Source organism: Onychostruthus taczanowskii, unplaced genomic scaffold (assembly GCF_017590055.1).
Source record: "Onychostruthus taczanowskii isolate IOZ18803 unplaced genomic scaffold, ASM1759005v1 scaffold24, whole genome shotgun sequence".
NCBI lineage: Eukaryota > Metazoa > Chordata > Aves > Passeriformes > Passeridae > Onychostruthus > Onychostruthus taczanowskii.
The window spans coordinates 3,281,848-3,306,297 of record NW_024499684.1 but is presented as its reverse complement, the minus strand read 5'-3'; the positions used below and the strand labels follow the sequence as shown (position 1 = coordinate 3,306,297).

The window sequence follows — 24,450 nt, the reverse complement described above, 5'->3', positions numbered from 1 at the left end:
ACCTGGCGGTCGCATCCCGAAAAGGCACCGGGCGCGGGGATCGCAGGAAAGCGCCCGGTCCCACCTTCCCACCTCCTCTGGAGCTGGAATTTGTGGCTGTGAGATTCCTGTTCCCCGCAGGAGCAGCATCCACGGTCCTGGTCTTGCATCAGGTCTGAAATGTCACTGACTGAGCAGCCACATAAATTAAAGTTCTCAGGGTTACCCAGCACGGGCTGGTGCTGCTGAGGAATATCAGACTGTAAACAGAAGAGAAATATAAATAATTCAGGGTTAAAGCTCATTGAACAAGGAGAGAAGAGGAAGGAAAAAAATCTCAAAGTGACTCTGCCTGAATGGTAGAGAAGAGAATAACTATGTTAAAAAACCCCTTGTGTCAGAGAGAAGCACCAGATGGACTGGAGAAGTTTCTTCCAGGCAGGGATCATAAAGCCATGGAATCTTTAAGGCTGGAAAAGATCTCTGAGGTCATTAAGTCCAGTGCCAACCCAGCATCACCACCGTGCTCACCATGAAACCCTGTCCTTGAGTGCACATCCACAGTCTTCAAACATTTCCAGGGATTGTGATTCCACCACTACTCTGGGCAGCCTGCTCCATTGCCTAACAACCCTTTAAATGAAGAAATTTTCCCAAATATCGAGTTTAAACCTCCCCTCGAGCAACTTTAGGTTGTTTCCTCTCATCCTGTCACTTGTTGGAATGGAGACCAAGTCCCACTTGGCTCCAGCCTCTGTGTTTGCTGACAAGTTCAGGTGCCAGTGCCATCCCTAGACTGGGATAAAAATAATGTAAAATGAACATTGGGACCACACTTGAATTGTTTTAGGAGCAACCACCCCGTCCTGACAGTGCCCATACCCACACAAAGTAGAATTCTGTGGAAATTGAGAGCCAGAACACCTCAGCATTTTCCCACCAGGCTGCACTTGCAAGAAATATTTCTGTCACTGGATGTTCTTGTTACAAGGTGTTAAATTTGGCTAACAAATATACTGCTCCTTTTTAATGTAGAACACGGCTGCACTTCAGTCAGCATTTCTCCCCTCATTAAAAAGTAAAACAAAACCTCATCAGCACAAGGTGATTTGCATGCAGAGGCTTCCCTGCCATGTCTAAAACATGAAGTCATATTTCATTGAAAAACCCCCAAAAATGATTATCTACTCACTTCAAAGGGCTTAATTATTATTCAGCATGTGAGAGGTTACTAAGAACCCCAGAAGGATTTGCTGGATTTGTTTCTGCAAATGCTGTCACAAATGTGCTCCAGTCGTTTACTTTTGCAGTGCTTATTGTCATGGAAAGATGAAGTTAAAGGTCACACATGGAGATTCCTAAAAAAGCTTGGAGAAGCTTCTTGCTGGTGAATAAGAATCAGAAACCTAAAATGTGGCAAAACATAGGTGGCCTTTGTCCAGAAGGCATCTGCATTCTAGGAGGAACTTAAAAAATATGTCAAACCAGGGTGCTTGGAGTGAGGAATTTTTGGTGTGTTGCCCTACTTTTAAAAGGTTACTAATGATCTGGGGATCATCAATCAGCCTCTTTGCCTCTTCCTTTTGTTTCTCTCCTTGTTTCCCTCATCATCCTCTTCAGTGGTATCAGCATTGTTGGCCACTTCTGGAGGGGCTCTAGGGATGGAGAGACAACAGTTAAAAAGTCTTTACTGCACATTTTACCCTGTATTTTCTAATCCCTTTTCCAAATTCCATTCAACTAGACTCCTGATCTCAGGGGTAAATATGGTCTTGAAGTAAAGTCCACATAAACTTCAAGGCAAAAAGAATTTATAAGATATTGGACAGAGAAGTAGTATGATCAAAGTAAAACATCAAAAAAACCCCATTTTTTCCAGACTCAATCTTTAGGTGCAAAAGAAAATAACTTAAATTGGCAGGAGCACATTCCTGGTTGGTTGTTTCAGTAAAAGCAGCTCATTATTTGAAGGAAGAAACTCTTCCCCCAACCTAAAATTAATGGAGATTTACAGTGCAACCCCCACCTGGCTTGGGATGACAACAAGAGTTCTCAACAAGGTATCCAAAACAGTCAGAACCCCAGAGTCTGGAATATTTTAGTCTCAGATCCATAGAAAAGGATCACAGAATGGTTTGAGTTGGAAGGGCTTAAAGACCTTGTTCCAGCCCCTGCCATGGGCAGGGACACCTTCCACCACCCCAGGGTGCTCCAAGCCCCAATGTCCAACCTGGCCTTGGGCACTTGCAGGGATCCAGGGGCAGCCACAGCTTCTTTCTGTGCCCAGAAAGTGTGGAGAATCCCCGGCTGAACCCTCCCTTCCCCTGATTCAAAGAGGTCTGTAACTTCCGTGTGCCACCTCTGAGGAAGGTGTTATCCATCCCCACAGGAGATGTTGGTGTGGAAAGCAGCTCAGGTCACAAAGGCCTGACTGCTGGGACTGAGCACAGAGCCTCCTCTGCTTGGCTGTTTTTAAAGGCAGGGTCCCAGGCAATGTTTCTTGTAGTCAAGGAGAATTTGAATTGAAAGGAATTTCAGTTGTGTCCCAACAAAGCACTATGGCATGGAAACAGGATAGAAAGCTTGGATGCACGTTCTGGATCTGGTTTATAATGAGAATTTTGGGGCCCAGGCAGTACTAAAGAGATTTCCAAGGATTTCAAGACCTATGGCCAGATCTCTTGGGTGAAGTTTCCTGTTATAAGGGACTGTTCTACCCAGGCTGAACTGCACAGTTTTTTGAGTGAAAAACACCTCCAAGGATGATCATTAGTCCGTGGCTTTGCACCCTGCAGTTTTTTATGTTTACATGCAGGAGCTGTGACCAGTGGTAACAGCTTTGGCACCTTAAAGAATGTTTGTTATTGCCAGAGGAATTCCTGCACTAACTTAGAGTGTTGGACATCTGCCACTTACAGGTTTGTCACAGAAACCCAGAATGGCTTGGCTTGGAAGAAACCTTAAAGCCATCCAGCTCCACCCCTGTCATGGGCAGGGACAACTTCCACTGCCCCAGGTTGCTCCCAGCCCCCTCCAACCTGGATTTGGACACTTCCAGAGATCCAGGGGAGCCCTCAACCCAAATGAGACTGATGTAGAGCATCCTCTGAGGTTAATATGCCAAAACATCAAGTGTAGGCCAACTCTTGCTCTTCTAGAACAGCTGTCTTCCCAAGAAGGGACACCCAGGAATGTCACCCAGCCTCTGAGAACCCTGAAGTTTCCAGGTGAGTGTTGCATTCATGTGAGTATATCAAATATCATGTTATATCTGCCTGGGCTTTGGAGTGAGCTCTAAAAAGCACATTGCTAATAGTCTGAGGATGTTAAAGTCAGGGGTTTAGCTCTTCCCTTCAAATAAGGCAAGGAACCCATTTCAATAAAAATGTCCTAAATACCTGTAATTCCTACAGGGAAAAAATGGAAATTAATCTTCCTTTTAAAATAACTTTGCTTCAGATGAGGCCATGTGCCTTTGGTATTTATAGAGAAATACTGGCAAATTTGGTTATAAGTGACAAAAAGGATGGGTAATCCTGACTGATCCTGAGGCTTCATGCCTTGAGAAAATCATATAAAACCTACTTCTTGAACAAGTTTCAAAATTTGCACTGAAACACATGAAGAGAGATCTAAAAAGACAGTACACACTGAGTTGAGGGGGAAAAAAAAACAGCAAGCCCACTCTTAAACGTGATATATCACCAAATACCATAGTGATAAATGCTGTAAAAAATTCAGGGGTTTAGTATGGACACATCAAAGTGAAGAAGTTTCCAACCTCATCTGCCCTGTGCTTACTCTCATCTATTAACCAAGCTCCATTTATGTGTCCCAAAGCAGAGACAACCTTCTTTTCTCAAAACAGCCAGCAAAAGTGGAAAAGGGAGAGTCTGACTTCAAAAGCTCTCCAACACTCTAACAGTAGATCAAGTGTATTTTAATTAGAAAAAGGTTCAGGCTGCAGAACACAGCTCTGGCTCTGGACCCAAACTGCTCTAAAATGCAGCCTGGCTGTCATCTTTCAGCTGGGGCCTCTTACTTTTACTGTGGAAATAAAACTGAAAAAAATCCTCCACTGTAGCATTGGTAGGAGTCCAAATTGACAATAAAGTTGCTGGAGTTTCTTGGGATTTACCCTAACAGGAAGTTTTATCGCTGCACATCAGCGTTACTCATGCCTCAGGTTATGAGTCAAGTCAAAACAAAGCAATCACCTCTTAAATTGTGAAGGGAAAAGAAAGTAAAAGTGAAATTTGGAGTATGCTGTAGTCAATAACCTGATGTTGGCTTTAACAGAAGGAGGGTGTCACCCAGAAAAGTGTCTGTAGGAATTCCAGCCTTTGCTTTATTTTGCACATAATGCACATTAAATAGCAATTCTGAGAAGTGCAACCCTTAGGCAAGCATAGTTCTTACTTGATTTGATTAGGAATTGCACTTTTAATCAATCATTCTTAAAGGTAAGAGGTCAGCAATTATTTTCCTTTAGATGTGGAGATTTCTGCCATCTGAAACTGGAGAAAAATCATCAGCTCTTCCTAATAGTGGGTTTCTTCCACGTGTGCTACATGAACTCAAAAGCTCTATTGCCTTGCTGCAGCAGCTTTCTCAACTTTTTCAGTTTCTTTATAGATAAAAGAAGTTAATTTTAAGCAACCAGGAAGTTTACCTGAGCCATGCAGAAAGCTCACCATAATAAAATCCTATTTTATCAAAATCTGGCAAATTCCCTCTCCTCTTTGCTGATGTTTGAATGTAAAATATCCAATAATGCATTTTGATTTCCAATTGTTTTGGTTATTTCACCCCTTGGAATACCACAGCTCTAGTCCAGATGTATTTTAATCTTCCTTACTGCCCCTGCCAAATTTCTGGTTCCCATTTGCTGAGTGCTCTCATCATGAGCAATATGTCTATGTCACTTCCTCCCTGTATGCTCAGGCTTTTCCTTGACTCATGCAATCTGGAAGAAGCTAAGCCCAAAGGAAAATTGAAGCCCTTTGGGGTTGCTATTTTTAAATACAGGAATTTCCATGGGGCTGTTTGAAAAGGAGATTCCTTTTGAAGATAAACAACATGAGAGAGATAACATTTGCAGTTCCTCTCCAAAGTGTCCCAGCCCCAGAGCAGGTCAGCAAAAATGACACTCCAAAAAGCATAAAATATCCAAAGAAAAGCCACAGAGAACCAGGTTTCCACAGCCTGATGCTGTGGGGTTTTGAATAATTTCCTGAAACATGTGGACTGTCCCCACTGATTGTGGATGCCCCACCCCTGGCAGTGTTCCAGACCAGGTTGGAGGGGGCTTGGAGCAACCTGGGATAGTGGAAGATTCAGGGGATGGGACTGGATGGGCTTTAAGGTCCTTTCCAACACAAACCATTCTGGGATTCTGTGATCTCTATCACCAGGCTTCTGGGGTCTCTTCCTCTCCCCCTCTCCTCCTCAAGGATTGGCCTGACCTCCTGCAAACTCATCTGTGATGCCAATGAGTGCAAGGCCAGCTGCCCGTGACACAAATCCTCCTCCTTCCACATGAAATGGGAAGGAAGGGAGTGCCCCTTTGAGCCCAGAGACAAGAAAGGCAAAGGTGTCCCAGGCAGGGGCAGCACAGGGATCAGGAGTTCATTCCATTCCTTTTTTTTTTTTTTTGCTGGGGCTCTGTGAATTGCCATCCCCTTTTAAATAAGTCCGTTCTGGCAGTCCCACATTGCAGTTCTGAGCCCCCTGGACACGAGGTGATCTCACATTCAGAGCAGAGTGAGTGGCACACAGCAAGAATGTGCTCAGGGTGCACCAGGCTTCTCTGCTCCCAAACAGCAAGAGCCAGCAGGGTTAGGCAAACACTTCGGGTTTCTGCCAGACTCTAAATGCATTCCAGCTGAGAATCCTAGTGGCATTCAGTGGTGCCAGGGTGCCAGGCAGTGTGCTGGGGTCCCACTGCAGAGTGGAATCAGGAGTAAAACCCCTGCTGCTGCTCAATGCCCCAGTCCCACTCACATTCCTGTTTTACTACCACTTTTCTGTTACTTTTGCCTAAACAAATACTTCCAGCAGAAGATTATCTTTGAAAATCTTGTGGTTTATAGTTTACTATGAAAAGTAATGGTAGGTTTTTTTCTGTGCTAGCAGTATGTATTAAATATTTTTCCATGTTATCAGGGGCCAGCTGATGGCACTTTTCCCCCTGGCTGACTCTCCTCTACCTGGACACTTATTTCCATGAAACTTTCAGGAATGTCCTATCTGAGATTACTGCCCTCTGGTAAATTTGCTTAAGTTAAACAAAGTTTGAAAGTGAACAAAAGTGAACGACACACAAACACAATGTCCTTGTCTGATTGCAACATCATTTCCTAAGGAAATGAAAGGTTTTTTTCAATCAAACAAGAAAAGGCACGTACTGAGCTGGGCTTTGTGGCTCTCAGGAACTGTTCATCATCATGGCCAGAGCACAAGAATGTCTGATACTGAAGGTGAGCACAGTTTGCTCTCAAGGCTCATTATTTACAAGGCAGTAACTCCGTGCAGAGGTTCTTACCAGCAGCTGTAGCACTTCTTTATTCACAATGTAAATGTGCTGTGTAAATGCTTGTAAAACTTTACGAGCTCCATTGCCTCCAAGCACTTCAGCCCAGGTATGGTTAACAAATCCTGCATGTGCACCGTCTCGACCCCCTCCCCAACCTTTCCAGGGCAAAATTCCACAGAGAGCTCCCCTGCACCCACTGAGCAGTGTTAGGGGTTTTTTGTTACCTGACTCTAAAAGACACAGTGCCCTTGTAAGGAGCTGTACCAGAGATTTAATTAACTTTACTTTTTCCATCCACCACCTGTAGCCTCCATCTCACACACTCCCAGCCTTACTTATAGACGCTGCTGAGTGCCCACACCATCATCAATGATTTCTTTATTTCTCTAAGAGACTTTTTTTAGGGTGAAAAGCAGCAGTCTGGCTCTCCTCGATCTTCTGGAGAATTCCCACTAGGTGGCACCGATATCCAACATTCCCTCTCCACCCTGCGTGCGGATTCCCTTCGCTTGGCTCCAGGTCTTCTCTCCTTTTTTTTTTTTTTTTTTTTTTTTTTTTTTTCAGCATTTCCAAACTCTGAGCTCATCGGTTTTAATAACTACAAAAACAAACAGCTCACTGCATATTTTTTCCTCTCCTTACAGTGCTGGATGGATCCAAGCCAAAAGCCAAGTTATGTTTTCTCACAGACAAAAAAGATCAATTTCCAGTGTGGTTTCTACAGCTGGTTCAGGAGTCTGACTGGTACAGCCATTAATTATTTCTTTTAGGGCCTTCATCATTCGAGTCCTTAGAGGTTATTTACTTTGCCATCCTCACTCATGTGCATAATAAACCTGACCTCTGCAGGAACACCCTGATTCCAGACAGAGCAGGGAGCTGGGAAACAGGGAAAGCTGTGAGGAAAACTGATGCAGCGGTGACTGAGAGCTGCCAGCAGCCATTCAGCTTCCAGGAAATAAGAGAATGCCTCAAATTAGGCTTTGGTAGCAAATAAAACACATGAATTCTTTCAACAAGAAGTAGTCAAGAGTAATTCTCACTAATAGGACTGAAGTAATTTTGGATATCTTGCAGAAGAGATTTTTCAGCAGGTCTTTCTCAAATTCAGCCCTTTTCTCCACTCCTCCATACTCTTATACATTCCCAAACAAATATGTAGAATTCCTTTGGACTGGAACTAATTTTAGATGGTAATGTAACAGCAAAGCCCTTCCAAAACTAACAATTACGAAAGACAGTCATGTTTTGGGAAAAAAGCCTGCACACATTTTCCTGGTGAACAGCAAGAAGCTAGAAGTCAATAACTCAAATTAAATTAAAACTAGTATTTGGGGATAACCCTGTAATTGACTGGATAAACAGCTTCTGTTTCTGAGTCTGCCAGGCCATGATAATATCATTAACAGAGATAACAGTCCCATGAAAATGAATGTGGATATGGCTGTTGAAGTCCTGAGTTCATTTTAAGCTCACTTAGAATTCTTTATCTACATTTCTTCAGATTTTAAACATAAATTCCTGAGTGGTTGTTTTTCTCTCCTCAAATTAATTTGACAAAGTAAGAGCTTCCAAACTCCATTTGAAAGTCTCCATTTCAGATCCTTTAAAAGTCACAAGGACATCCCAGACATAAACACTAAGGAATGTACATTAGTTCATCACTCACTATCTTACAGTGCAATGATAATGTAAACAATTATGAAGATGGGATTTCTGGAAGGCCAGGCAGCTTTACAGCTGTGGGATATCAGACTCTGGCTTTTATTCAGGTGCTGGAAAAACAAAGACTGAAAAAAAAAAATAAAACAGTGGATAAGTGTGACAAGACTGGAAAAAGCAGGGGATGGAATAATTCAAAATTCACTGACCTATTTACTCCTGCATCTGCCACGGCCTCTGGACAGCCCAACGGGAAATGCACCAGGAAAAAGTAATCACTGGAGATTATCCTGTGTATGAGAGAGAAATAAAGTCTGCAGTCAGCCTTCCCAAGCTCAACAATTTCCTCTAAGTCATAAAAAGCAGAATGCAACTGCTGTCCTTTGGAACAGCAACGTTGGGCAGCCCCTTCCCCTGCAGACAGGACAGAGAATTCCCTAAAACTCCAGGCACGGAGGGCCCACCAGGCTCCTGTGTCCTCACACCTGCCTGGTGCTCCCCCAGGAGTCAGGGATTTTTCCTCCCACTTGGGATTTTCCCCCCATTTGGGATTTTTCCCCCCATTTGGGATTTTTCCCTCCCATTCCCAGGCTGCAGGCAGAGCCCTAGGGCTTTGATGTGCAGTTGTTCATCCTCGGGGCAGCCCAAACTGTTGTTTCTATTTCACCCACTGGTTCAGAGGGATCTGCAGCATCAGAAAACCACACAGAAGCAAAATACCAACAGATCCCTGTGAAAATGCACAAAATGTGCCATTAGATCAGTGCCCAAAGGCTCAAATATCCTGCCCCTTAATTGTAGGAGTATCCAAATTATCAATAGCACTCAAAGATTATTATTTTTCTTTTTTGTTCCTCAGGAACAGGGGTTTCCAATTGCAAATTTCTCACAAGGTGGATCATCTGACCACTGCTTAAAGTCAATTCACTGTTTAAAAGATATGGGTTCTACTCTTTATTTTAAGTGTTTACTACTGTTTTTATGGAAGTTGTCATGTTGAGAACAATGGAGCATGTAATGGCATGAGGAGGGGTTTTTTTTCCCCCTGGGGATTGCAGCAAAAGGCTGATCAAATTTCAGTGTTTCTTAGAAGTTGTTCTGCCTTGACAGGCAACTAATGGCTCCAGCAGGGGATGCACTGAATTTCAGCTGTGGTGACTGCATGACAGTGACACAGAGTCACATATGGCCATTCCAAGTGCATCCTGCATGTTAATGCAGTAAAGTAAATTTGTAGCTCCGTGGCAAATACAGCTCCACTGCTTCCAAGTCCTGCAACGACAGCTGTACATTTGAATGCATCCACTTACCTGCATGAATTATTCACAAAGGATAATGGTTTTGAGCCAGTAAAATGACAAGACTGTTTTAAGTCAGGAAACAAGATAAAGTCCCAGTGTAGCCTCCTCAGGCATTGCCACCAGGAACCACATTTCTCACATTTCTCAGTGGGGAATTGTTTAAATTACTCATTGTATCCCCACAAATTTTCTCAGCAGTGTTTCACCCCCATATGAATGCTGAAGGATTTACAAAAAGGTGTCTTTATGTGCATCCATGAAGTAAAAGTCAATCATCATCTCCTATTCCACATCCAGAACTGGGGGCACCAGAACATAAATGTCAGAGCTCTGATATCTTGGAGTGTCCATTTTGGGATGCCTTGTGTTTGATTATTTTTTCCCCCAGAATATTAAATAGCACAGAACTTTCTATATTAAAACACAACCCTCTTGTTCTCACCTCTAATCTGAACATCAGCAAACAGAATTCAACTGATTACTCAAGCTGGACACTCAGACATAGCTCAGCTCTAAAAATCCTGACTTTCCCCAATGTCACAAACTGTGACCTCAAGCAGGGGTAAATTCAATTTTCCCAGAAGCATTCACCTCTTCAAGTCCAATCTTTTTATTCCTGCAGCTTCTGATCACTAAGAGATGACACTGCATGTTAAAACAATCTTGGTGTGTCTCAGTAAGCTTTAGCCACTGGACAAAAAGGTTAAACATCTGCAGCTGGAATGTACCTTGTAGCTGGAGAGATAACAACAGAAGCCTTGCCATGACATTCCTTAACTTCTGGCAGGCAAAGAAATGTTCTGTGACTTGTGTGGGACAACCTGCCCCGTGCATTTCCATTGCTTGGGATCTCTGATCCATTGACTGGGAAGATTAAAATAAAATACAAATAACTAAAAGACCTGCTGCCTGATCTGTTTAGCTGCTGTGCTCTGGAAAAACTCAAAGCTGTTCAATGATCATTTTTATTAGAGATGTAATAATTGTGGCATAGAGTTTAGTGATAAAAAGTGACAGAAAATACAAGAAAATTATCTTATGAGGAGGAAAATAAGCAAAGGAAAAGAGCAGACCAAAAAATGCAGTTCTGTGGTGTCCGAATTACAGAGGGGTGCACTTCCCACATCTTGTGGTTGATGAGAACCTGTGTCCGAAGGAAATGGGATTTTTCTGACATCTCTCCCCTGCTCAGGTTCTCAGTTACCCAGATCTGAGTACATGGAGAGGAACTTCCCGGGTTATGATTTACACTTTTCTCACAGCTTAGAGGAACTTCATTTTGCTCAACGTTCCTTGGTTAGATGTGATGGAATTGGCCAATCTGTGGCCAACGGCTGGGGCTGAGCAGCACAAACCCCCCGAGCTCCCCGAGGTTGCACAAGCCTCTGTGGCCAGGAGATGAAAGCAGAGCTGACAAATGGCTCTGTGTGAATTCCTGCCACCAATTCCCTCTGCAGCCTCCCCATGCTGGAAGCCGCCCATCCCTCATCTCTCCTGATTAGATCAGGAACGTATCCAGAGATTAGACCAAGTTGCATTTCTCTCCTAGCAACTAATTTAATGCTTTTTAATCTATTACAGCCTCTTTTAGGTCCAAACCTTTCTATTTTGGGACTTCCAATTCAAATTTGCTTAATAGCTTTGCATAATAGTCCCTTGCTCCCAATAAATTCCTCATTTCATCTTTAATTGGTTTGTTCATGGAGAATCACAATTTACATGAACTGAAGAGATCTATCACTAGCAGCTACTGAATATAAGTAATATTTGATTAAACAAAATGAGATAGTAATTTGCTTTTTTTCTCCCTAGTATTTGTTAATAATATTGCCAATTTCTACTAGCAGTTAAAGTATATTTACACCATAATCAATTAAATGTATTTGGAATAGATATTAAATAGCATTGTGGGTTCAGTGTCCTTTTAAATTTACATTTTATCATTTTGAACATTTTGAAATGTTAGCCAATTATTCTCCAGTGCAAAGCAATCAAAACTGAAGACACATACTGGTTTTATGAGTGGTAATGTAAGCAACAAGTGGAAACACAAAAAAATTAAATCATTTGAAGAGCTGTAATGCTGCAGTATAAATCACCTCCGGTGATTTGAAAGACTCAGTCCAAAAATAAAGAATTATCTCATTTTGCTCAGCAGAGCTCAGCCTGAAGAGCCTGGAAATGGCAAAAGCACAGGACAGCTCTGAAGGAGTTTGGTAGAGGGAGGGGAGCTGGAGCTTGGGTGATACTAAGAAACTTCCTGAAATTTTTTTGTGAAAGAAATGGATACTCTAAACCAGCATGAAAATACCTCACCTTGAACCAATTAGGGTTGGAAGAAAAGATTTTAAATGCAACTTTGATTACCCCAGGAAGCTTCCTAAAGACAAGAGAAAATATTTTTTTCTTTTTTTTTTCAAATCATCGCTGTTTCAAAGCAATTACAGTTCCTTCTTGGGTGTCTAACTCCTAATTTCAAATACTTTGGTCCTCAGATGAGAGCAAGGGATTCCATTAAATGAGAATATATCAAACAGATATTTGAAATACACATAGAAATCATATTAGCTTGTGGTACTGACTGCTATTAATTACTGGAATATGCAGAATATTTGAATAAGAATTTCTTGAGCTTCTTTGATGTTGTTTTTCCACTAAGGCCAGAGTAATGCCTATGCAAAACACAGATTTATGAGTTAAATATATTTAGGACAAAAATAACTTTGGCATATTAATTTGATTTTTTGCTTATTCTTCTAGTTTAGCTTGAGAGTTGATTGGGTTTTGTTTGTTCTGTAATAAAATACACTAAGGAGAGGGAGCTGTATTTAGGCTAAGTCTGAACTTGTGCTGATGAAGTATACGTGACATGTTTTCCAGCACCACAGAGGGATTTGGGAGCACTGAATTAGGATGGCACATTTTTGGGAGCTGAGATGCACCAGTGGCCTGGGCTGGGCTCTGGGGGAAGAAAAACCAAGGACAGTGAAGGTTGTGACAATCAACACCCAGAACAAAGCTATGAAAAACCAGATCAATGTGATGAGTAGGTTCAGATGGGATACTGGGGAAGAATTCTTCTTTGTGAGGGTGAGGAGGGGCTGGGCTGGAATTCCCAGAGAAGCTGGGAATCCCTGGCAGTGCCCAAGGCCAGGCTTGGAGCAGCCTGGGACAGTGGGAGGTGTCCCTGCCATGGCAGGGGTGGCACTGGGTGATCTTTAAGGTCCCTCCCAACCCAAACCATCCTGCGATTCCATGAACACCTCAGGGGCTGGACTGCAAGAGGCTCTTTGGCGCTTTGTCTTCCCGGTGCCCCTGAGCCCCAGACGGTCCCGGCGGTGCCACTGGGGCACTCGCTGTGTGTCACCCCCTCTGTCACAGCCCCTCTGTCACAGCCCCTCTGTCACCCCTGCTGCCACAGCCCCGGTGTCACCCTCTCTGTCACCCCCTCTGTCACCCCCTCTGCCACAGCCCCGGTGTCACCCCCGCTGCCACAGCCCCGGTGTCACCCTCTCTGTCACAGCCCCTCTGTCACCTCCGCTGCCACAGCCCCTCTGTCACAGCCCCGGTGCCACCCCCTCTGTCACCCCCGCTGCCACAGCCTCTCTGTCACAGCCCCTCTGTCACAGCCCCCTGTCACCCCCGCTGTCACAGCCCCGACAGCCCCGGTGCCACCCCCTCTGTCACCCCCGCTGCCACAGCCCCTCTGTCACCTCCGCTGCCACAGCCCCGGTGCCACAGCTCCACTCATCACCGCATGAGCCCCGTTCCCGAGGCGGTCCCGCACCGGGGAATGCGGGAATGAGGGGATGAGAGCATGAGGGGCTGAGGGGATGCGGGGCTGAGGGGCTGAGGGGATGTGGGGCTGAGGGGATATGGGGCTGAGGGGGATGCGGTGCTGAGGCGATGCGGAGCTCAGGGGGACGCGGGGATGCAGGGATGAGGGACTGAGGAGATGCGGGGATGAGGGTCTGAGGGCTGAAGCCGGAGGCTGGAGGGGCGGGCGGGAAGCGCGGCCCGCTGCGGACGGACGCGGCGGGCACCCAATGCGCTCCGGAGGGAGGGCAGAGCCCCGCGGCCCGACCCAATGAGGCCGCGCCCGGAGCGGGACTTCCTTCGGGGATCCCGCAGCGGGGGAGCCGCGGCCGAGCGGGGACACGTCAGTGCGGGGCCGGGACCTGCCTTTGTTCCCCGCAGATCCCCCCGGCCGCAGGGACCGGCTACACGGCCACAGGGACGCGGAGCATCCCCGGCATGAGCCCCGCTGCTGCCCGCACCGCAGAGACCGCCCCGGGCGCCACGGCCGTGCCCAGGGGCTGAAACGCTGGGCCGGCCCCGCCTCCGCCGTCCCTCTGTCCCTTCCTCCTTCTCCTCCTCCTCCTCCTGCTCCTCCCGGGGCCTCCGATGCCGCCGCCTCCCGCCCGCTGCTGAGCCGTGACGGGCGGGGGCCCTCGGGACCCCGCCGGGGACATGGGCAACGGGATGTGCTCCCGGAAACAGAAGCGGATTTTCCAGACGCTGCTGCTGCTGACCGTGGTGTTCGGGTTCCTGTACGGGGCGATGCTCTACTACGAGCTGCAGGGCCAGCTGAGGAAGGCTGAGGCCACGGCGCTCAAGTACCAGCAGCATCAGGAGTCGCTCTCGGCTCAGTTACAAGGTACTCCCTCGGCAGAGCCTCTGCTGCCCTTTCCCAAGGCTTGCAGAGCACCCTCCTCCTCCTCCTCCGGCTGTCCAACCTCTCTCAAAGTTTTGCTCCTTCTTCCTCTTCTTCTCCTCCAGCCTGTGGGGTTGTAGGGTCTCCCTGCCCCGCCGAGGTCGGGGGAGGTGTTGTGGATCCCTCCAGAGCTCTCATGCCCTCTCTCTCCCGCACATCCCGTGGTGACTCTTATTCCCAAAGGACTGCACATCGCTTGGCGATTCCCGGCTCAAAAGGGAAAGGCAGGCGTGCGGTGCAGACTGTGTCCAGTCTGGGATTTTTGTGGGCTTTCCCCACAAAAACCCCATTTGTCTTGCAGGGTTTTGTGTTGAGCATCCATCGGCAGCTCCTGGGCAACATAAAACTTAAATAGCTCCAGGGTGGAGGAGAGGAGTATTCTAATAAAGTGGTTTTAAAGGGTGTTTTAAAAGTAAAGTTCAAGTAAGTTATTTGGATAAGGGTGCTCTATTTTGGAATAACTTCGAATTTCTTATTGGTTTAAAAGGGTGTTTTAAAAGTAAAGTTCAAGTAAGTTATTTGGGTAAGGGTGCTCTATTACTTTTGGAATAACTTCGAATTTCTTGGCTTAAAGGTGCCACATAAGTACAGATCCTTGTGTATCTTGGTTTAGGGATGCAGCAGATGTGGGTCCTGTAGTTGAAGATGAAAAGTTGTCCGTGTCTAACATCTGCATGCTAAGAAATCAGAAGCAAAGCAGCAGGGATGTACCTGAAACATCAATGGTCTGGGAAGTGAAAGACCTCAGCACCTCTCTAATTGTAAAGTGCAAGGTTATCAGGTCAGCACAAAGCCCAGAGCCATCTTTCAAGTTTTCTCTCTCAAAACAGCATGAAAGAAGAATCAGAGGGATCTGCTGTAGCAGCACTAAACTTCAGGGTGATCCTCAGCCATCCTTTTCCCTGTGGAAGCATCCATCAAAGCATGCCTGGCAGCACACAGTTTGTGTGGCAGAGAGCACAGAGTTGGGTTTGTGCTGTTAGATTCTTACAGTGATTGCTTCCTTCAATGTGTTTGATCACCAGCTGACACCACTCTTACTTAGTATTTCAATTTCAGGCCATTTCCAGGTAATACCAGGGAGCTCTTTGCCAGAAACCTTCATTTTAGTCACAGAAAAGGTGTAAAGGTTTGCCTGGGAAGGGGGTGTGTGGCAGATGGCTAAAGGGCTACTCTTGCTAGGCTGTGCATTTGCCAACAGAGGACACAGGAACATCTTGTTCTCAGCTAAAATTTGACAAGTTGGCTTTTTCTGTTGCTCCAGCTTTGCCAAAGAGGAGCGTGAACAGACTTTGTCCTGCTACAGGGGAGAGATTCTCTGGGTCAGATATGTGAGGTCTGGACTGTTGATTTGAACTTTGCAAGCTTGAAACATGATTTTGAGTAGCCACCATGTATCCAAGTGTGTTGGTGGAAGCAGCAGGCAATTGTGGGAGCTGCATTTTCTGTAATTCTCTTGCTTGTTTCAGTGTATCAATGTGAAATGTGAGATGTGGACCAGGATCTGGTAACATTAATAGATTTGATGATCCGTGCAATAAACTCACATGGTTCTGGGATCCATGCCAGTGTATCAAGCCCATTAAGCAGGAGAATTTATCTATGCCAAATACGGTAGCAATAAACCCTGTTTTAAAAAAATAATCACTGGCAATTAAGTCACAGAATACAAGAAAAAATAAAATGTAACAATAAAAAATGGTTCAATTTTCCTGTGTTCTGGAAGTAGCTCTTAGATCTAAGGGTGAGAGCCCAGAGAAATACCAACTGCAGCAGCAGCTCCTGGCTGCCTAATCTCCCACTATAGTAAAGGGAAGTTCTGTTCCTGAGGACTCTAGAGGACCTGGGAAATCAACTTTTCTTCCCTGTCTTTCCACAATGGCCTCTCCTGCACAATCACCTGGATTTCTGCAGCAGGAGTTTGTTAGTGAGGAGAACACAGAGAATTCAGAGCCTGTACCCAGGTCACCTGCAGAGACACAGGCTGACTGGTGATATCCACCACCAAACCCATTCCTGTTTAACTCTTTGTTATGGAACAACAGGAGGGAATTTTCTTTAAGCAGAGACGTGGAAACAGCATAAAATGCTGACAGCAATTCCAGTTTGCAGGTGCAGTATCTGAACTGCACTTTGAACTTTTGATTTTAAATAACCTGGATTTTAAATCAACCATGTTTCTGTTGCCAAATTAAAAAAAAAAAAATACCCCTCTATGAATATCTGAGCTACGTGTCTTGGCTGTCCAAAGATTATTCTTTGAGTTTATTGCTTTATGAGAACAATAAAATTAAAGTATTGCATTGGTAAAATAATGCAGCTTATCTTTTCCATGCAGCATAACCAGTTTCTCTATAGATCCTGGACTAGAGATAACTTTGGGGCCTGAAATGTGATGGAAGCACTCTGAAATCTTTTAAAAATAAACCACTTAAAAGGCAAAGTTAAAGGAAAGGAGGGTGCTGCAGCAACAGGGATTGATTTCTTGGTGTTCACAGCTCTCCTGGGTGCTTGGGTAAGACTTTAAAGCTGAGCAGAAAATGGTACCTTGGACTTCTGTTTCCTGAACAACCATTTCATCAGGAGGCTTTTATAGGTTTAAATGTAAACTACAAAAATAAAAAGGCAACTTCTAAAAGTGGTGTTTTTGAGAATGCTGGGGCTGTATTGTGGCAGGCTGGCTGTGCCCTGGGACTGACTGGAGTGATCTCTTGGAGGGCAGTGAAGTATCACCTGTTGTCTGACTTTTTGTGGGGTTTTGTTGTGGCTGCTGGAGCCCACAAAGGCAGTTGCTTCCCTGATTGCACACAGAGGAGCTTGGGAGTTCCCCTGTCAGGGCTTGTGAGTGAAACTTGAGTCCATTTGTGAAATGCCTGAGGTTCATGGACACTCCTGAGTTTATGGACACAGTGGCAGACCAGGACCTGAATGCCTTTGGTCTGTCCAAAATCTGAATCAAGATCCTCAGCTCAGAGTGCAGCTCCCTTCACTTCTTGCTGTCCCCTGTACTATTTTTCATGTTTTTATGGGTTTTTTTCATCTGTGTAGGTAACAACAACCTTCTTTTTGGTATTTGCCAGTTCTTCATGCCCGAATGAGCTGTTCTTTCTGTTTTTCCATGAAAAGCCATCTGTCTTAGATTTTTATCTTTTTCATTGCCTGGTTTTGCTCAAACAGCAACACCTGAAGGAGGCTCCATCTCCTGGGAACATGTGGGAAAATACCAGGGCAGAATGCACAGATCACTGGGAAATGGGGCAGGAGGAGTCTCAGAATCATTTAACACACACACCTGATCTGCACAGCCCATGGCCGTGGATTTGGGGGGTTCTGCTCTCCCTGGTGTTCACAGCTTCAGCCACTCTGCTGAGAAGTGTTTGTGCCCCTTGGAATGAGCCCAGGGTACCAAGGGAAGGGTGGCAGACCTGGGAAACAAAATAACTGAGTTAGAGAGGCTGGGATCTTAAACTCACCCCCTTTAAAGGATCAGATTGCAGAAGATTTTGTAGAAGAATATCAGACTTTGATATTTTTCTCTAACAAAGTTCTGCTGGGCATGGAGAAAGTAGGGCCACTTTTGTAATCCACAAAGGGAATACCAAGGGCAAAATGCAGAGATGACACAAAATTTTTTGACTGCTGAGAAAACCTGAAGTAATTGTTATCTAGAAGGTCTTTCACAGAGAAGCTGATCTTCCCAGTAAGCTGATTATTTTAAAGTCTCATTCTCTGAGCACTGTATACATTTGAAACATGGAGATAATCTTACTTAGTACTCCTTAAAGTGATAAAAGCAAAACTTGATGCTTTTTGCTTCCTTTAAAACTGTGTCAGTCTAAGTCTTGAACTATTGGCCATACAGTAACAGGCTTCAGTTTCTAGAACAGAACCACACTGAGAGCTGCAGGTGAGCCTGATTGTACCTGTGACTGCTGCAGGACTGAAAGTATCTGCAGACATCAGCCCTTGCAGCTTCTGTTGTCTTATCCTCTGGGTGTTAAGTAACCCCTTGTGTACTATTTTAATCTGTTTAATCTGTTTTAATCCCTAATCCTAATAACAGCCTACAGTTAGTGCCTCTTACTACCTTATTTTTTCTGCTCTTCCTGTCAGAGTCTGATGGCTTTGTGCAATCTCTGTGCAGCCTGAGGCTGTCCTGTGATCCTGGCAGCCAGCCCAACAGGGACTCTGGGCTTGGGACTTTTCCCTGCTGTGGCCAAGGTGTGGATTTCCTCAGAGGTTTCTGATCCAGTGCTAGAAAGCAATGGCTGTAAAGCAAATGTAGATTACTCTGTGCCTGTTGTGCCAGATGTCCTAAATGAAGGCTCCCCAAGGGGGTGACCTGCTGGGGGCTGGTCAGACCTATGGTAGCTTTAGGAGTGTGGAATTGCACAATGCACTGCAGTTCTGTGTCACCTCAGTTGTTAATATTTATCATACCTGCGAGCAAACTGCACAGATGCCAAAGCTGCTCTGACATCACACAGTTCTGGGTGTACTTCACTATTAGATCCCTTTCTTACAGTGCCCTAAACTTGTACCTTGATTGGCAGGGCTGGGAAGAACCAGCACTACTTTTAATGGCTTATTTTTCACATGCATCAGACAAGTAGAGCTGCATCTGCTGCAGCTCCTGTGTGTTTGGTTGCTCTTCCTAATAACAGAATCCTGAATTCCTGTCATTCCTGTGACTTCAGGTTGCACATAACACTGCAGCACTTTGACAGTGTTTTCTTGCTGCCTGAGAGATCCCTGGTAGCACTATAAGAGGAGAGGTTGGTTTTGTGTGTACTTCCCCTGAAATGGCAAGTGCAGCTTCCCAAATTCTGCTACCTGGCTTCATGAAATGGAGAGCTTTGGGTTGTAACCTCCTCTGAGCACCTGGCTCCATTTTTTTTTACCTCCATTCACATTTTCAATTGATATTTAATGTTCTAACTATTAAAAAACATGAAATACTTGAAATTGTGCAGAATTTTGGTATGGAAGAGGTATATGGTGTAATGTATATTTATATATATATATATGCATTTGTATGTACATATAAGTACGTGTAAACTAAATGGCTATGTGTCTGTTTTGCAGCCCAACCTTAAGATTTTGGGTTATCTGGAATTATCCAGCTGTTATTCATAACCCAAGTGCAGAAAAGGTGCTGGAGCTCTGCTCAGATCAGTTAACTCAGGAAGTTTGTTTCCAGGTCCATAGCAGAATTTCCATGTCCAGGAGCTGACTTCCCCTGAAATGGCAAGTGCAGCTTCCCAAATTCTGCTACCTGGCTTCATGAAATGGAGAGCTTTGGGTTGTAACCTCCTCTGAGCACCTGGCTCCATTTTTTTTTACCTCTATTCACATTTTCAATTGATATTTAATGTTCTAACTATTAAAAAACATGAAATACTTGAAATTGTGCAGAATTTTGGTATGGAAGAGGTATATGGTGTAATGTATATTTATATATATATATGCATTTGTATAAGTACGTATAAACTAAATAGCTATGTGTGTGTTTTGCAGCCCAACTTCAAGATTTTGGGTTATCTGGAATTATCCAGCTGTTATTCATAACCCAAGTGCAGAAAAGGTGCTGGAGCTCTGCTCAGATCAGTTAACTCAGGAAGTTTGTTTCCAGGTCCATAGCAGAATTTCCATGTCCAGGAGCTGAGTTCTGACTTGAAAGAGAAATTGAGCACGTGCCCATATTTTTGTGTAATCCATGCTCAAGTTCTCTTTCCTTGTGGACATACCAGTTCCAGGATAACTTTCTACCAGAGCTGCAGCATTCCCTCTGCACCCCAGCTGGAGCCTGGCTGAGGATCACAGGGCAGCCCGCAGGAATTTTGAGCAGAATGAGCTAATGGGGTGGGTTTTTTCCCTGGGCTTTGGTGATCTCCCTCCCCAGTTTGATACAAGACCTGGTAGCCAACATGATGCAAAATAGATCCAAATATTTGTTACTGATGGTGATTTAAGCCTCCTAAAGCTTGTCAGTGGTGGAGCTGAGTGGTCACTTCAGAGCTGGGGCAGCAGGAGGGAGGCAGGATGGGTTGGTGGTGGTGAGTTTGCATTCTGGCTTCTTGGACACTCATATTCCTGCCTGACTGAATTCCTGAGCCTTAAAAATGATGTTCCAAGCACATTGTCTCACTGGGCTGGCTGTTTGCTTGTCAGCCTGTGAATTTGGGTGGGGCAACTTATGAGTAAGGTTTCCACCCTCTCGGAGATGCGAGTGCCCATTATAGCATCTCTGATGTGCTGCTGAGGATATTGCCAGCAATTTGTGGCTAACAGAGTTCACTTTGCTCCTTTTGGAATGGGATCCTTGCAGGGAAAAAGTAATTCAATCTGCCCTGCTGAAAGTCAGGTGCTTCTCTGAGGTTTGATGGTAATGAAAGCTAAATAAATCAGATTACTGGAAAAAATGAGCTCTACAGAACAAGTAATTAAAGCTGAATCCTTCATTGGGTGATTTTTCTTGGGATTTTCAGGATTCAGGGGTGTGAATTTCTAGTCATGTCAGAGCCTGAGGTGAGCTATTCAGGAATTCAACGTGCTTGGATGCTGTCCTTGTTTAAGGAAGGGAGCTGGATGCACTTCTGATCTTTTTGTGGTCATGTAGCCCAACCCAAACCTCCTGAGATTTTCTACTGTCTATATTTTAATTAATCAATAAAAGAAACTGCAATTTTTCCACCTTGTCCTCTGTATTTTCCCCCCTCCCCTAAAGTACCTGAAATGAGCTGCTATCTGAGGTGACTCAGATCCCAGAGTTTGGCAGTCATTTCCAGGGCTTAATTACAGACCTGATGAGAGAAGGATGGCCTGCCTGAGCTCCTAGAGGGCAGAGTAAGGAGCCTGCTCCTATCCACACCCCCACACTCAACTAAGCCATTTTCAGTCAAAAAATGAATCACTAATTCAAACTCTTGATTTCTGGATGCAGTTTGTGCATGTACAGATTGGGCTTTTTTTCTTCAAGCTGTATTTTTTACTAATTCCTGAATATAGATATTTATGTACATCCTGACACCATGTAGATACAATCACTAAACCTTCATAAAATTGAAAAAAAGTGTAAAGGACTTTTGAGAACAGGCCCTTGTTTCCTGGAGCTGAGGGTTTTGCAGACCCAGGGACTCAGAGGTGATGTAAGAAGAAAACTATTGTCTCTGCAGCTTTTATCAATTTTTATATGTTTCTCTGCTAATTTTAGTCTAAAATCACTACACAGGTTTTGTATGAACTATTTGCATTTATTATCACTCAAAAAACCCCCAAATCCTTTATGATCTACTTGTGTACAGAAAAGCAGCAATGCTGATCCCACCCGTGGTACCAAGGGTTGGAAGAAACCTTTTGTGGAGTGCACTGGAAATCATTTCTGGAAACATGATCTCCTTCCTGATAAAAGTCAGGTCTGAAGCCTATCTGTGAGGGATTAAATATTTAATCACATTTAATACCCCTTCTCCAACTTATTTTTAGCAGCAGCTATTACAGTTTACTCTTTGAACATGAGAAATCCTTCCTTCTGTCCCAACTTACCTTACATCTGTTGTTTCCTAGAGGTGTTATTGACTTCTAAGAAAGGCAGTGTGTGAGGCAGGCTGCAGTAAAAGGATTCTATTAAATGTAGATGTTTGCTCTGGTTTAAAAATTAATTTTCTTGTCATCCTTGCAATTGAATGGGGGCCACAATTATCTCTTAGAATTACAAGTGTGTGTTTCTGGGGTGCATTAATGTGCCAAATTCTCCAGCATTTCCCATTTTTCAGAACTGCAGTGAAGGCAAAACTAGAATTGCTTACTGGAACTTTTTAGTTGGAACTTCTTCCTGGAATACTGAGTAAGTCAGAGGAACAGGATTATTTTAACTGATAGCTCATTTTTGGTGCAGGATCTCTGAAAGCACATGTTATGCATTCTCTTAAAAATCCCCTGAATGTAAAGATCCAGATATTAAATACAAACTTCTCAAATTATTACTACTGTGAGCAAAAAAATGATTAGGGAATTCAGTCAAAGCAGGGGTCATTTTTAAAAGCACAACTGTCAGTGCTTGGTGTGGTTTTCCAGGAGGAATTTGACATGACCAGATGTAATTAGACAAAACCATTACTTGATCATGTGAGTAAATTGCAAAGTGTGGGAGTTTGTTTGGAATTCAAGGTAATTCTCATAGTCCACACAGTGCCAGCTGTGGTTTGCAGAGAGCAAAATGAGAGCAGTCCATCCCTGCCTGGATGTTCCACAGTGAAGCCTCACACACAATCAGTTTCACCTTACCTTGGTCTCTATTTCTGTCCTTTTTTGCAGCAATTCAAACCAGAAAACTTCAAGGACATAAATTATTAGATTTATATATTATGTTGTTTATATATTATATATTATGTTTATATAATATGTTGTTCAATATGTTGTAAATATTGCGGCTTGGAGCAGCCTGGTCTAGTGGAAGTGAAGGCCTTCCATGGCAGGGGGGTGGAACAAGCTGAGCTTTAAGATCCCTTCCAAGCCAATCCATTCTATGATAAATAAATGGGTTTTTGTAATGTTGTTTTCTTGCTCTGTAGTTAAAACAGAGATTTCCTTGTCTTTATTGTGGGAATACTTCCATTTTTCCCAAGATATTTGCAGTGTCACTGGAACATCCAATTATTGCTAAACCCCCAGCTGAGTCTGTGACATAGATGGAGCTCAGACTGTGATACTGAGACCAGCATGGCTTGTACTGTGGTGGGGAATCCTGCTCCTGCAGTTTGATAAGCTGTTCCTGATAAGATTATCAGTAGTGAAATCAGTGGATCTTGTTTGAAAGCGGATTCACTGATTGAAATACAGGGCTGGAAGCTTGGGGAGCAGGTCTTGTTATATTAGTAGTATCTCCTCCCAGCATGAAATGTGTCAGAGTTGTCATGAAATGTCATCTGAGGTCAAAACTTTAATTATTATCATTGGATTAGCGTATGTATCCTGCACCCCATATTGAGGGTATTCCTCTTTGACTTGTGGAAATACTTTACTCTCAGCAGAAAAGCTTTTTCCATGGTTTACATTTTAAATGGTTCTATTTGCAGGGACTAGAATGGGGAATTAACTATTTTTATAGCAAGTTTGTGTTCTGCAGACCTTCACGGTGTCACCAGAGCGGTGCCAGGGTGGTTCACCCTGTGCTGCTGGTTCTGTTCAACTCTGCCACAGTGTGAGGGAAAACAACACTCAGTGTTGCCAAGACTACTGAAATCTGCTGGTTTTAAGTAAAAGATACTACTGTAAGCTCAGAGAAAGATTTCAGAATTGTGTAACAAGCAGTCATGTTGAAAATAGTAACATTTCTTATATCGTCTCTATTTAAATCCCAATGTAATTTTAATTTTCCAGGGAGCTGTGGTATTTTAGACTCTGGATCATCCTTCTGACAGACCAAATGATTAAAGTAATAACACAGTCACAAAATTGCTGATCATGTAAACAAGGAAATTCTTTCTTTTAAATGTACAATAATGACTTATTTTGCTTAATAACAGCTTTATTGCTTAGAGGGGCAGAGCAAAGATAAGAGAAGGAACCTTGACTGTTAAATAATCTCAATTTCGTCACCTCCCTGACTCCTGTGTTGTAATTAACGCTCAGCACTGGTGGAGGTGGTGCAATCTGGGAATGTGCAGGGCATTCCACACCTCCCTTCTCCCTCACTTCCTTTTCTTTATGGGGAAAACCTTGAGGACTTGATTTTATTGGGGTGAGTTCCAGGAGTTTCAGTGTTTCCTTGTTGAAGGTGAAAGGTCTTTTATTGATCTGTGAGGTTAACAGTTGAGTTTCTGGGCTCTGTGAGTTTGTGGGTCTTTGTTCATTTGTGTAGGTTACATTCTATAGGTAATTTCAAGAATTAAGCTGACACCTGCAGTAATTCCAGCTTTGGAATAGTGCCTATTAGCCATTAAATGACAACATTTCCCCCCTCTTTTTTACCATTCTATTAAATGCAATGTAGAAATAAAGTTCAATTATTTGTGCAAAGTCAGAAATAATTGCAAAGATCAGTGCAAAATTAAAATTACCCTAGGAAAAATCATTTGTGCATCCCAGCAGTGGGATTTTGTCAGATTCCTTATATAGATTCCACCCCCTTCTGGGGTGGACTTTTCTATAAAACCTGGTTTTCAGTGTATTTATTTCTTTCAGATTCTTGCTCAGACATCTTCTATCCAGGCTGGCAGTGAAGAAGGAGAAATTCCTGCTGTAGTAACAAGCCCTTT

General features: G+C 43.9%; 1 protein-coding gene across 2 annotated transcripts in view; it reads left to right on the top strand.

The window, feature by feature from the left end:
- The first annotated feature begins 13,586 nt into the window (after window positions 1–13,586).
- GOLIM4 (golgi integral membrane protein 4) overlaps window positions 13,587–24,450 on the top strand; it is a 30,183-nt gene continuing 19,319 nt past the window's right edge. For both annotated transcript variants that reach the window (XM_041405981.1, XM_041405980.1), the window contains exon 1: window positions 13,587–14,134. In XM_041405981.1, the coding sequence (XP_041261915.1) occupies window positions 13,948–14,134 (187 nt within the window). In that variant the 5' untranslated portion in view covers window positions 13,587–13,947. The remainder of the gene's footprint in view (window positions 14,135–24,450) is intronic.